General features: G+C 56.5%; 1 protein-coding gene across 4 annotated transcripts; it reads left to right on the top strand.

Annotated features, from left to right (window-relative positions):
* The first annotated feature begins 5,799 nt into the window (after positions 1-5,799).
* Positions 5,800-13,416, top strand: MCAM (melanoma cell adhesion molecule). Of its 4 annotated transcripts, XM_081064718.1 has the most exons (16): positions 5,800-5,918; positions 7,645-7,769; positions 7,862-8,069; positions 8,155-8,225; positions 8,320-8,407; positions 9,321-9,500; positions 9,609-9,730; positions 9,817-9,979; positions 10,080-10,198; positions 10,270-10,411; positions 10,583-10,704; positions 10,814-10,955; positions 11,061-11,129; positions 11,311-11,458; positions 11,781-11,898; positions 12,357-13,416. In XM_081064718.1, the coding sequence occupies exons 1-16, from the start codon at positions 5,852-5,854 to the stop codon at positions 12,384-12,386; spliced, it is 1,914 nt and encodes a 637-aa protein (XP_080920844.1). In that variant the 5' UTR covers positions 5,800-5,851; the 3' UTR covers positions 12,387-13,416. The 4 variants fall into 4 exon arrangements, with proteins under 4 accessions (XP_080920844.1, XP_080920845.1, XP_080920843.1 ...); XM_081064719.1 differs by lacking the exon at positions 11,781-11,898; XM_081064716.1 differs by lacking the exon at positions 5,800-5,918 and having other exon boundaries at positions 7,298-7,769.
* Positions 13,417-13,477: the final 61 nt, after the last annotated feature.

Genomic DNA, 13,477 nt, shown 5'->3' with positions numbered 1-13,477 from the left:
TCTTTTCTGAATCCCTATTGCACTTCTGTTTATACCATATCATTCAGTGGTATTTAATCACTATTTTTATTTCCATTATATGTTTACTTAATTCAGGGGTAGATTATTACAGGTATAGTACACAGGTTTTGGAGTTAGATAAATCTTCGTTCAAATTTTAGTTCCTTGGGATGATGAAAAAGTTCTGGAACTAGACAGTGGTGATGGTTGCATGACACTGTGAATATACTTCATGCCACTGAATTGTACACTTAAAATGGTTAAGAGGGTAAATTTCATGTTATGTGTATGTTGTCACAATTAAACAATGTAGTTCCATCACTCACAGGCTGTGACTTTAGGTCATGTCATTCTTTGTGTTTCAGTTTCCTCATTTTTTGTTGTTATTGTTGCAAAGATCAAAATAAATATCAGTGATAAAAATGACCCATCAGGTGATGGAAGGAGAACTGACTCTGAGTGGTAAACACAAAATGTGATTTATAGATGATGTAATACAGAATTGTACACCTGAAATCTATGTAACTTTACTAACAATTGTCACCCCAATAAACTTTAATTAAAAAAAAAAAAGAAATGACCCATCAGTGAATCTAACTTGTAAAGTACTGTACAAATATTAGGCATGAGTAGCTTCTTCCCTTATTCTGAGCCCTGCCATGTCCCCTCTGAACAAACAGTCAGGTTTGTAAACTGTTAGGTCACTTGCTCAAGAGTTGCCTCAAAGCCACCAATTCCTTCATGGAGTTTACAGGCGGGTGTTTGAGACTAAAACTGAACAAGCACTTTCCCATGTGACAGGCATGTTGAAGGGAGGGTGCCACAGAAGAGCATAGCCCGAGCTGACCTACTTGGGACTTTCCCCTGACTCCAAATCCTGTGCTCTCTCTACTTTTCAAGTTCACTTAAAGCCCCAACCAGTGGGGTGTGGGTCAGGGGGGCAGGGAACAGGCTCCTGGCTTGCCTCCCCTCCTCTCTTTCTTCCCACCTTTTTCCCCTCCTCCAAGATCAGCTGTGGCAACTATAGTGGGGGTCACAAGCCCCACCAAAGATGGAGGGGAACAAGATTCCCTCCTCCAGGGCTCCTCCTGGGTTGCTCCAAGCTCAGTGTGGAAAACAAATGCAGAAGTGACCTTCAGGGAGGAAAGGGGCCAGGAGACCCAGAACTGGCATCCCTATATTTCCCATTCCTTTCCTGTAGACCAGCTGGCCTTTCCTCAGGGATAACAAAGTCAAATTTAAACAGTGCTCTGGGGACATTCCTTCCGGTGGATGGTGGTATTTTGGGAAGCAGATGTGAACTTCCCTGAAGGGGAGAGGTATAAACTCCCAGGACCCTGCTCTCAACCCTCTCCCCTGGCTCCCAACATGCTACATTCTCCAAATTTAGGATGGCTGAAGCAGGTGGGAAAGGGTTTAGGCCCTCTGAGGCCAGAGAACTGAGGCCCAGAATTAGCGGCAGGAGGCCACATTGTTACAGATGACAGGAGTGTGTCCCCTGTCCCAATGCTGCAATCCTGCCTGGAGGGTCCTATTCTTTCCTTGACCAGAGGTCACTGTGCACCCAGGAGGCAGCCCTCAGGGACTCCCCACGCAGCGTAGGCTCTCTGCCCAACCCCACATCCCAACTCCGCCTCCCCCTCTCTCTTTTCAGAAGGGGGAGAGAACAGACTGAATCACGTTGCTGGCCCGCGCGCTGGGAAAGGCCTGCAGACCGGATTCGGGGCTTCCGGAGAGCCCCAGAACCCCCCGCATGAGCCCCTCCCAGCTCAGCCCGCGGGCGCCGCCTGAGCATGTTTGGTAATGTTTGGGTTGGTGCGAGCGGCAGCGGACGCCCCTCCTCCCCGCAGCATCCACTGGGCAAGACCTGGGGAGCAGGGGCTCCTGGACGCCAAGGGGTCCCCTGAGCTGGGTCTCTGGGTGCTGGAGGGCTGTCCACGTGGAGAGGCCCCGAGGGTCGGAGGGGAGAAGGGCGACAGACAGTCTCCAGTCTGAGGGCTCAGATGGGTGAAGCGTAGGACGGGAGAGCTGTGACCCTCCTCGACATAATCCGCCCGCCATTGCAGCCTCCTCCTTGAGACTTAAGGGTCGTGCCCTACTCCCCAGGGAGAGTCCCTATACGTCCACAACCTCTTTCTCTTTCTCTGCCCCCACTCCCTGGCAGGTCTGGGGCTGAGAGAAGAGGCCAGCAGCTCCCAGGGGAGTCGCTGGAATGCTGGGAGCCTGGGAACAGACGCTGCAGTCCCTGGGAAAGCCAGACTGTGGGAATCCCACCCTCAGCCCCCTCCCCAGGATGGGCCAGCAATGCCAGAGACCCCAGCTCCCCAGCAGGCGGCTTTGTGTGAGTGGAAAACCCACTTGTCCAAGCCCCAGCTTGTCTCGACCCCAGAGTTCAGTAGGCCAGCTGTGACCACGACCCCCGTCCCCTCCCTTCTCTGGCCTGGCCAGCTTCAGCATAATCCTAGCCATTGTGCCATTCGCCCTTCCCCTCCCCTTCTCTGGACCCCTGTACAATGGGGCCTTTGCCGCCTCCAGCACTCAGGGTGGAGATGAACTCACTCACTCATGGTTTTTCCAAGTTTAAAAATAGCCCCTCCCATCCCCCCAAGTCACCCTTCTCTTCCACAGTGCTTCTGGGGTCCAGGCTGCACCTCCTTCCTCCTGTTCTTGGTCAGGTGTGAAGGACATGGGTGAGACTGTGTCCGGCCAGGATAGGGGCTGCTTCCCCCCATTCAATCTCTTCCCCACATCTTCCACCCTGCCCCCCAGTATCCTGTTTCCTGCCCTGATGACGTCCTCAGCAACAGCTGCCCCCCACCCTCCTCCCACCCTGTTTTTCACTCCCTCAGCACAATCTGCTCCCAACTCAGACCCCTATTTTGGAAAAATTTTTCCTACCTTCCCTCTAACCCAGACTGGACCTTATTTTCTGGCCAATCCCGGGGTTCCCCAGCTTCCATAATTGCCAAGATCCCTGGGTCACCCTCCTCCACCTCCAGCTCCTTCTCACTGCAACTGCAAACTTGTCTTTGTCAGCTTCCTTCCTCCACTCAGCCCACCCTTCTCACATCCTCCTGGTAGAGGCCCCTGGACCAGAGGGGTGGGTGGGAGGCCACTGTGCCCACTGTGCTAGAGCTGAGGGAGGGCTCCTGGGTTGAAATCTCACCCCAGTGAGTCCCTGGGGGCAGACCCGTCCTTGTCTTTTTACCTCCAACTCCACTGGAGCTGGTGTCCCACTCATCTCCATTTCGTCTTACAATAAAATGTAAGCTCCACCCACTCTGGAGACTTTAGCTGAGGGACCCAGAACATGGCCACCACCCCACCTAGCCTTAGTTTCTCTGCCTGTGGTCAGACATATAGCAGAGACAACAGAGGGCCTTCCACAGAGCACGTCCTCTCATGTCTGAGTAAGTAGCCTGTCTACCATGGGGGTGCAGGAAAGCAGCACTCCTACCCCTTCCTTCTGCAGAGCAATCAGGGGCAAAGAATTAGGACTCTGGCCTGGGGCCTCTTCTTCTGATTTTGGCCTACATCTGAGCAAGGCTGCTTCTAACCCAGTCCAGGGGCAAGAGCCTCTGCTGGTAGGAGGCCTGTAGTTGCCCCCTTGGTCTCCCCTGCTGCTGGATCTCAATCCTCTTGCTGGAAGTTCTTCCTCTACCGCCTTCTTTCTTTCCTGCACCTGCTGAAGCTCTCTCTATCTTCTGGTATCTTAGAGGAGAAGGAAAGCTGATATCATCTACCTTCTGCTGCTTCTGCCCTGTGCTGCCTTCACTCCCCTTTATTCCTGTTTCCAATCCTCTCTGAATCTCCTCCAAAGTCTTGACAACTCTCTTTGGTTTGGAATCCCAAAGTGCCCCCCTCATTAAGCCATCCCCAAACTGTCTGCCCCCTGGCTGCTCAGACTGCCTCAAGCTACTGGCTTCCTTAAAGGACAATCTGTGCTTGTTTGGTGGAGCCATGCAGGTAAGGGATGTCACCCCCGAACTCTAACCTCATTTCCCTTCCACTGTAGAGGCAGCTCCTCTACCCCCACCTGGCTTCACTCTCCTCAGGGCAGAAGAATTCTGAACTGACTGTCCTTGGTGGTTAGCTGGCATTGTTTTCAAGCCAAGAGAGAGAATAATTAGTTAATGGCATTAAGTGAAGGGAAAGGGGTGGGGGCAAGGAAGCGGCAGAGCTCGGAGCGCCATGCCCAGCTCCGGGCTTGCCAGGGCAAACAGCATCCTTCAGTCATTCCCACTCTTGCCCCTGCAGAAAAACAAGCTCATCCATTCCACATTCACTCTGAGCGGCTGAAAGCCATGGTGCTCCTCTTCTCTCCTCCTCAGGCTTTCCCAGCATGGCCCCTAGCAGGGCAGGCGGGGCATAGCCCCTGGCTGGAGACTAATGGAGGGGGAAGAAGGGGTTAGCGAGGTTCTGAAACGCAGGCTGATGTGGTTTGCGAGTCATCTCTGTGTCATCAGAACACCATCCCAGAGCATTCTTTCACGTCATCTACCTACCCTCCTCCCGCAACCAGCAGAAAGTCTGCCAGGCCAAGCGACAGGCCTCCAATCTCAAATCCAGGCCCCTATTTGGTCCTCCTTGCTGAAGGAGTCCCAGGGGTCAGTGTGCTGGGTCTCTCTGAGGCAAGAGCCCATCCCATTCCCCAGAGGCTTAGTTTAAGAGGCCAGAAAACCCAGGGTTTGGGAATAAGGGGAGCTATAGATCCCACTCCGGCCAGGTTGCCTGAAACCAGATCTGATTCCTCCTCCATACCCCCACCCAGCTGCTGAGCCACAGTCTTGTCCAGGGAGCCTGGGGGTAGGTGGATAGGGGAGGGTGGAACCCTGCTGCAGGTGGTCCTTTTAGCTGTCAGGAACAGCAATAGGTTTTCAGGGGTCAAGTTGGAGTCCCTTCACCCATTAATTCTTTCTTCCCCTCTTTCTTCATTCAGGTGAGGGGAAACTGAGTCCCAGTCTAGGCTCAATGAGTGAAGAGGGCAGAAACAGAATTCTCAAGGCCTGGGCTTGAGAAACCGTGGGCCTGTGAATTCAGCTCCCTCCTTCCTTCTTCTAGTCAAGGACCGTCTTTCAGGAGCTTGGGTTGGAAGGAACAGCCCGTAAGGCACGATCTCCACTCCCCAACACAGGTACCTCTGGGTCTGTAGGATGCGGCCCAGGGATCTTCCTTCAAAGCTGCCAGAACTGCGAGGCATGGGGGCAGTGCCAGGTCGGCGGCAGCCACTATGCTGCAATCCTTCTGGAAAGCGACCGTGGCAGGAGTCCGGCGGGGTGGAGGAGGAGGGGAGAAGAGCCTGAATGGGAGGCCCCACTGGGGACACCGAGGCCCTTACCATCTGCTCCTCAGCCAGGAGGTCCCCCAGGGCTGCACTGGCTGCTAGGGGCTGAGCAGGGGTGAGCGCTGCTGGTTCTGGCCGGAGTGACTCTGGGCATCCGGGCCAGCTTCTCCTCGCTGCCGCCCCAGCTGGTCAGTCTGGCCTGAGACACCTGTCCCTGCCCCTTCAGCCTGCCCAAGCTGGGGGCTGGGAGGCCGGCTCTGGCCTCCCTCGGCTCCCCGGCTCGCAGCGGCGCGGGGCTTAGCGGCGTCCGGCCGCCCCCAGGGCTGCGGCGCGCGGCGGGGCGGGGCGGGGAGGTGGGGGGCGGGGGCGGGGGGCGGGGCGGCGGGGGGCGGGGCGGGGAGGTGGGGGGCGGGGCGGGGGGCGGGGCGGGGGGGGGCGGGGAGGTGGGGGGCGGGGGCGGGGGGCGGGGCGGGCCGCCCGGGCGTTCGGCCCCGCCCCCGCCCCCCTGACGCCAGCCCCGGCGGCCGCGAGCTGGCTCACTGGGCGCTCGCCCTGGGTGCGGGAAGCATGGTGCTGCCCAGGCTCCTCTGCGCCTTCTTGCTCGCCGCCTGCTGCTGCTGTCGCCGCGCCGCGGGTGAGCGAGGTCGTCGGGGGGAACGCAGTCCGAACAGCCGGGCCGCGGGTCTTCGGCCGGGCGTGCCCGGGAGCGGAGCTGGCTTCGCGTGGGGGCCGCAGCCTTGCGCTCCAGCGTGCACCCCCTGCCCGGGCCCCTGACACCCGGCGCCCGGCGCGCGTGGCGCGCCTCTCCGCAGCCTCATTCCGGCTATCCCGGGAACGCGACGGGGACGCGGCGGGAGGCTGCGGCCGGGGGCGGGAAAGGGTGGAGCCGGGCCTCCTGGGGCCCGGGGGCCGCTGTTCCTCAGGTGCTTCCTCTGGGGGCCCGCAGCTGGAGCAGCGGCGGGAGGCGCAGCGGCGGGGCGTCACCCCAAATCGTGTGTTCCGCGCCCGCCTGTTGCTGGAAAAGGCAGCTTTCTTAGCTGGGGGGGTGCACCGACCCCTCCCTCCCCAGCCCGGGCTTTGAGCCAGGCTGCAGGTGAGCGCCCGAGTGGGGCGTTGGCGGGGTCTGGGGGACGGTGTGGGTCGCCTCGCGTGTACCGGGTGACGACATCACAGGTGGCAGAGACGTGGGGCTGAGGGTCCCCAGAGTGGAAGCGCCCCAGATTTGTGACCTCCGGGAATGGGACCACATTCAGGTGGGAAGAGCGCCCCTCCACGAACTGCCTAGGAGCCGGGCGCTCCCGGGTCCACGCTGCCCTTGTCCGGCCGCGGTGTCGCGTGTTTCTCTTCGCTCCTTCTCCCAGATCGCAGCCGCTGTCTCGCTGGGAAAGACGAAGGCTAGGCAGTACCCAGCTCGCTGGCCTTGTGCCCAGTGCCGACAGCGTCCCTGGGGTACTCCCCCTTCCGGCCCCCCCAGCTGCTGCCTCCCAAGCTGACTGTGTTTCAGGGGAAAGGGCTAAATCAGGCTCCTCAGCTGCAGAAGGTCCAGCCCCACCCTAGCCCGCTCTTCTAGCTCTGGGGAAGCGGAATCAGGGGTCTGAGGCTTCTGCTGAGAGTTGAAGACCACTCCATCTGTCCTCACGGTCTGGGAGCCAGCCCAGGCGGGGCAAGAACCCAGTCATCCCAGAGCCCAGCCAGATGGGATTGAGTGACATCACCTCCTCACAGGGCACGCAGCACGCTGGCACCACTGACGTCACTCCTGCCCGCTGCCTGGCCCTTGCCTTGACCCCCCATTCTCACAAGACTCCCAGGATGGGGTCCCAGGAGTGTGTGGGATATTCATGAAGGTGCTGCTTAGGGAGTATGAGAGGGGAGCTTCTGGCCAGGATTGGCTCAGTGGGTCTTGTGGGGGATTTGGTGAGAGGTTTTTTTGGAGGGCAAACGGTAAAGTAGTGATGTCTTCCCCTGGGTGTGGGGACACAAAGGGGCCTGTGTGCCCCAGCCTAGCACATGCCTTGCATTCCCACACTCAAGCTCACTCAGAGAGGAGGGGCCCTGGAAGGAAAGGGGCCTTCCTCTTGGCCCAGAGTCTGGGTTGCCCCTCTCTGTCAGCCTCAATCTGGGAGGTGCCTGGCACTCAGGGACTCTGCTCCAAGGACCAGAGATGACCATCCCCAAGTCCCTTGAATTGGGAGAGGGCTGGCCCTGGGTGGAAAGTAGAGAGTGGTTGAGGATTAGGAGAGGACAGGCCCTGGAAGTAGCAGGAAGAACAGCTGCAGTAAGCAGGTGTGAGAGGAGGGCATGGAGAGCAACTGGAACTGACACAACTGCTGGGCTGTGCCCCCTCCCTCACCTCCTAGGTGTGCCTGGAGAGGTGGAGCAGCCTGAGCCCGAGCTGGTGGAGGTGGAAGTGGGCAGCACAGCCCTGCTCAAGTGTGGCGCCTCCCATTCCCCGGGTAACTTCAGCCATATCGACTGGTTTTCTGTGAGTGCTGGGGCTCCAGAGAGGGCAGCAGGAGGAGGCTCTACCCTTCATGTAGGCCCAGGACCTCCACCTCTCCTACCACCTCCCCTTAGGTCCACAAGGAGAAGCCGACACTCATCTTCCGTGTGCGTCAGGGCCAGGGTCAGAGTGAACCTGGGGAGTACCAGCACCGGCTCAGCCTCGAGGACAAAGGGACTACTCTGGCCCTGACACATGTCACCCCCCATGATGAACGCATTTTCCTGTGCCAGGGCAAGCGCCCTCGGTCGCAGGAGCACCGCATCCAGCTCCGTGTCTACAGTGAGTGCCCCATCTGTGCCTCGTGGGCAGCGTGGGTCATATGAAGTGCTGGTCCCATGCCCCTCCTTATTTCTCTCCCGTGTAGAAGCTCCAGAGGAGCCAAGCATCCAGGTCAATGCCTTGGGCATTTCTGTGAACAGTAGGGAGCCTGAGGAGGTGAGATACACCAGGGTGGCCAAGTGGTAAGCAGGAGGTAAGGTGGGGCTTGGTGAGGTCTCAGAGGCAGGAAGACTCACCCTGTCCTTCTTAGGTTGCCACCTGTGTGGGGAGGAACGGGTACCCCATCCCTCAAGTCATCTGGTACAAGAATGGCCAGCCCCTGAAGGAGGAGAAGAACCGTGAGTGGCCCTCTCAGCCCTTAAAAACCATGCTTATGGCACCACACAGGGACCACCTTCCATTTTATTTTACATTTTTTTAAGTACACAAGTAATGCTTGAAAATGTTTTCATAAGAATTTAAGCTGTGCAGCAAATCTAGAAGGAAGATTTCCTTCCTGCCCCAGACCCTCTCCCAGAAGTAAGCACTGCTGTCATTGTGTGTTCTTTTGAGCCTGTTTTTGTTTACTTACATGTTAAATAAATCTAGGAATATATAGGCGTTTGTTTTTTATTACCTAAACCAGTGGTTCTCAACCAGGGATAATTTTGCTCCCTTCCAGAACATTTGGCAATGTCTGGAGATATATTTGGTTGTCACAAATAGAGGGGTGCTACTGGCATCTAGTGGACAGAGGCCAGGGAGGCTGCTAAACATCCACAAGGCACAGGACGGCCACACAGCAAAGGAGTACCTGGCCCAAAATACCAGTAGTGCTGAGGCTGAGAAATCGTGACCTAAATGGCATTGTATGGTGTACACTGTCATACAGTTTTGTTTTCCTTTTGATAATGAGTCTCAGAAATCTTTCCAGGTCAGTCTATTTAGATCTACTTTATTGTTTAGCCTGCTGCCCAAGATTCCATACAATGTGTATAATGTAGTTTAGTTAACCATTCATTGCTGGTAGTGGATGACTAGAATGTTTCCTCATTTTTTCCTCACTGCAACGTTACTTGTACACATCTTTGTATGTATGCCCACGTGTCGGTGTTTGTAGATAATGAGCAATGAAAGCGTTGGGTTGAAGGGACTCAGCTTGCCATTTGTACCTGGCCCCCTTTAGGTTTCCCCTGCCAACCGCTGAAGAGACCATGGGTGGGTTGGAGGTGGAGCTGAGGCCAAGCCCTTGTCCCCTCCCTCCCTGTCCAGGGGTCCACATTCAGTCGTCCCAGATCGTAGAGTCGAGTGGTCTGTACACCTTGCGGAGTGTTCTGAAAGCACAGCTGCTTAAGGAGGACAAAGATGCCCAGTTTTATTGCGAGCTCAACTACCGGCTGCCCAGTGGGAACCACATGAAGGAATCGAGAGAGGTCACTGTCCCTGTTTTCTGTGAGTACTGACCGCTGCATCGGGGCTGGGCCTGGGGGAGACTCCTGCTAGCTTCTCCCTGCCCAGCATGGGTAGCGTGGGCTGAGAGCTATCTCCTTTGGTATGCAGACCCAGCAGAGAAAGTGTGGTTGGAAGTGGAGCCTGTGGGAATGCTGAAGGAAGGGGACCGTGTGGAAATCAGGTGTTTAGCTGATGGCAACCCCCCACCCCACTTCAGCATCAGCAAGCAGGTGTGGAGGGCTTCGTGCCTGGTGCACATGGGGATATAGGAGGGGTTGGAGGTACACTCTGCTCATCCCTTCATCCTCTCCCTTAGAACCTCAGCACCAGGGAGATGGAGGAGGAGACAACCAATGACAATGGGATCCTGGTCTTGGAGCCCGCCCAGAAGGAGCACAGTGGGCTTTATGAATGTCAGGGCCTGGACTTGGAAACCACGGCATCACTGCAAAGCGACCAACAGGAGCTGCTGGTGAACTGTGAGGGACTGGGGGCCCAGGACAGGGGGGCCAGGCTGGGGTAAGAGGGAATCAGTGCCACCTTGCCCAGAGCCGGCTGACACTATTGCTGTGTTCCCAGATGTGTCTGATGTCTGGGTGAGCCCCGCAGCCCCTGAGAGCCAGGAGGGCAGCAGCCTCACCCTGACCTGTGAGGCAGAAAGTAACCAGGCTGTTGAATTCCAGTGGCTGAGAGAAAAGGTACCCAGGTGGCCCTGGGACTGTGGGGTGGATGGGGCTGGGAGCGACCTCTGACATGTCTCTCACACCAGACAGGCAAGGTGCTGGAAAAGGGGCCTGTGCTCCAATTACACAACCTGAAACGGGAGGCAGGGGGAGGCTACCGCTGCGTGGCATCTGTGCCCAGTGTACCTGGCCTGAACCGCACACAGCTGGTCAACGTGGCTATTTTTGGTGAGGCCCTCTGGGCAGCGATCGGGTGGCTCCTTGAAGCCACCCCAAGTTGGGTGCTTTAAAGCTCTTTGAGGGTAAAAAACTACCCACCCGCTGCCCTGGGGTGCTCTGTGGGGTGGGGAAGGTGAGCCATTGGAGTTTGCTGCCTCACCTTACCCCCTGCCTCCCCAGGGCCCCCGTGGATGGCATTAAAGCAGAGGAAGATGTGGGTGCAGAAGAACGCAATGTTGAACCTGTCTTGTGAAGCTTCAGGACATCCTCGGCCCACCATCTCCTGGAATGTTAAGGGCATAGTGAGCAGGCACATCTCATCTTCCCATGCTTTCATTAATCCCTGCCCAGGCTTTGCAGCCATAACCGGACATCCTTCCCGCCCCCTGAACTCTGCCTCTTTCCTTGTAGGCAAGTGAACAAGACCAAGATCCGCAGAGTGTCCTGAGCTTCCTGAATGTCCTTGTGACTCCACAGCTGTTGGAGACAGGTGCTGAATGTGTGGCCTCCAACTCCCTAGGCAAAAACACTACCATCATTTTCCTGGAGCTGGGTAAGGGCCTCATCCTGCAGAGTATGGCAGGGCCACGTCCAGGCATGGGCATCAGCTTGTGCTTTTCCTAACCCGTCCCAATCCATTTAACTACTCTCCCAACAGACTCCAATAGAACTGGCCTCAACATGTCCACTGTCAGCCCTCATACCAGAGCCAACAGCACCTCCACAGGTAAGCTGCACCTGGCCCGAGAACAGGGCATCCTCATTTTTCCCTGACTTTCCCTGGGAAACCCTGCCAAGAAAGGTGAGCGTAACCCATCTTCTATCAGCCCTGGGTGGGGGCCGGGGGGCAGTGATGGAAATGTGACAGCCTGGGGCAGGGAGTGACTAGGAGTGTCTTTGTGGGACAGAGAAAAAGCTTCCCGAGCCAGAAAGCAAGGGTGTGGTCATCGTGGCTGTGACTGTGTGTGTCCTGGTCCTGGCTGTGCTGGGTGCTCTCCTCTATTTCTTCTACAAGAAGGGCAAGCTGCCATGTGGGCGGTCAGGCAAACAAGAAATGTAAGCACAGTTCCTAGCACCCTGCCCCTGTCTCCTGCTACCCAACTCGCTGCCTCCTTGGGACATTCCCCTGCTTGCCCTAGTGCCCACTCACCCCTTAGGAGCAGGAGTGGGACACTGGATCTGAGTGCTCCCTGCTTTACTGCCCACTACCCAGCTTCCATCAACCACACTTTCTCCCTCTCATTCAATACCTGTTTCCCTTCCCTGACCTGGCCCCAGAACTCCAAAGAGCCTAATACCCGGTCCAACGTCCTTCCCAATAGCTTGTCCTTCCCTTACCCCTTAGTTGCCAACCTCTTGCCTCCCTCCCTCCTCCCAGCACGCTGCCCCCGTCTCGTAAGAGCGAATTTGTAGTTGAAGTTAAGTCAGATAAGCTCCCAGAAGAGATGGGCCTCCTACAGGGCAGCAACGGTGACAAGAGGGCTCCAGGAGACCAGGTAGGAGGCAGTTCTTATGGCCAGTGCCTGACACAGCATCAGGGATTGGGAGTAACAGGGGCTGCTGGTTCTTGTTCACCAGAACACTAACCCTTTCTATCCTTCGTTTTCCTCTGTTGGAAGTTGGGAACCAATCCCAGCTTGCCCTTATAACTACTGTCAAACGGTAGGGCCAGGCTGAGGAACCCTGGGGAGGGTAACTCCCAGAACTGAGAGCAAAGGCCCTGTCCCATCGCCATCACGCCATCACCGTTTTCTGAACAGCTCGTGGCCCGACCCGATCCGAGGGCCGAGACCCCGCCTCCCTGCCCGGCCCCGCCCCCCCTGGCTGCTTCTGTCCGGGCTGCTGCTCCGAGTTCACCAGCTTTGGCCTCAGTCCCTGCGCCCCCCTGCTCACACCGCGCACTGTGGCCACCGTCTCCACGTTCCCCTTACAGCTCCTCTTCTCCTATTTTTAGGGAGAGAAATACATCGATCTGAGGCACTAGCTGCTGAATTACACTGACCTCCCCTCCCTGCCTGGACATGTCTTGTTCCCTGCTCACCCTCATCCCCTCACTCAGGATGGTCGCTCACGTCTCTACAGTGGATGACAGAGAAGACCCTGCTCTAGCTCACCTGCAGACCCAATTCTAGAGGGCCGGTGGGCTGGGACCGGAGCCCCCCTGGGAAGGCCCTCTCGTGCTCCTGGAGGCGCCCTCTTCAGGGACCCATCCACTGTCGCAGCTTGCTGTCGGGGCCTCATTCCAGGAGTAGGTAGGAGGGCTGCCTGCAGACTGTGTATCTCTTTACACCTTACGGGTGTAAGTACCCGTCTGCAACCAGCAGTCAGTGAATTAGGTGGCCTATTTATCCTGAGCTGATTTCCTGCCCCAAAGGCTGGCTTCGTAATTCAGTTGCATCACTGAAGTGAGGACACACTGAGCCCAGGCCCCTCTCCACTGGTGAAGTACGTTGTTCACACCGGCTCTGGAGAGTACCACAGCAGTATCTAGAAGCAACTGCCTGCCTGCCTTGACATTCTTTTCTCTGGGCAGAAGCCAGGAACTGGTGTCCTTCCTTAAAAGGTTTGCTGGATATGTCTTCATGTCCCTGCAGTGTGAATGCTGTGCACTGTTTTTCCAGAGTTAACTCCATTGAGCTCGAGCCCCTATATTCATTTGGCTCCCACTGCCCTCTCAAGGGATGATGGAAGACTGATAGGTGAGGGTAGGGTACAGAGATGAGTCCAGACGATCCTTTCTGGGGATTAAGGTTATATTAGCACCAAACTTCTACAAACTAAGCTAATGGGCCTAGACCTCAAAAGAAGGACCCTAATGGGAGGATGGTACTTTAGGATGAAAAACATTCTGGCTAGAGCTTGGGGTGTGTATGTGTTATCTGGTGTGCGTGTCCACGCTTGTGCGTGCGTGAGTGCCTGTGTATGTGTATGGTTCTGTTAGGTTGTGTGTCAATCTGCAAATTGTTTCTTTTATATATGTATAAAAAATAAAGCTTAATTGTCCCAAAAATCTTACACTGCCTTTTATTCATCATGGGAACCACAGCAGCCTGAGGCCTCTGGAGTTGGAACTAT

Source organism: Rhinolophus hipposideros (genome assembly GCF_964194185.1).
Source record: "Rhinolophus hipposideros genome assembly, chromosome: 10".
In the NCBI taxonomy this organism is placed as follows: domain Eukaryota; kingdom Metazoa; phylum Chordata; class Mammalia; order Chiroptera; family Rhinolophidae; genus Rhinolophus; species Rhinolophus hipposideros.
Note: the sequence above shows the minus strand (reverse complement) of the source record. Positions and strands in the feature narration are given on the sequence as shown.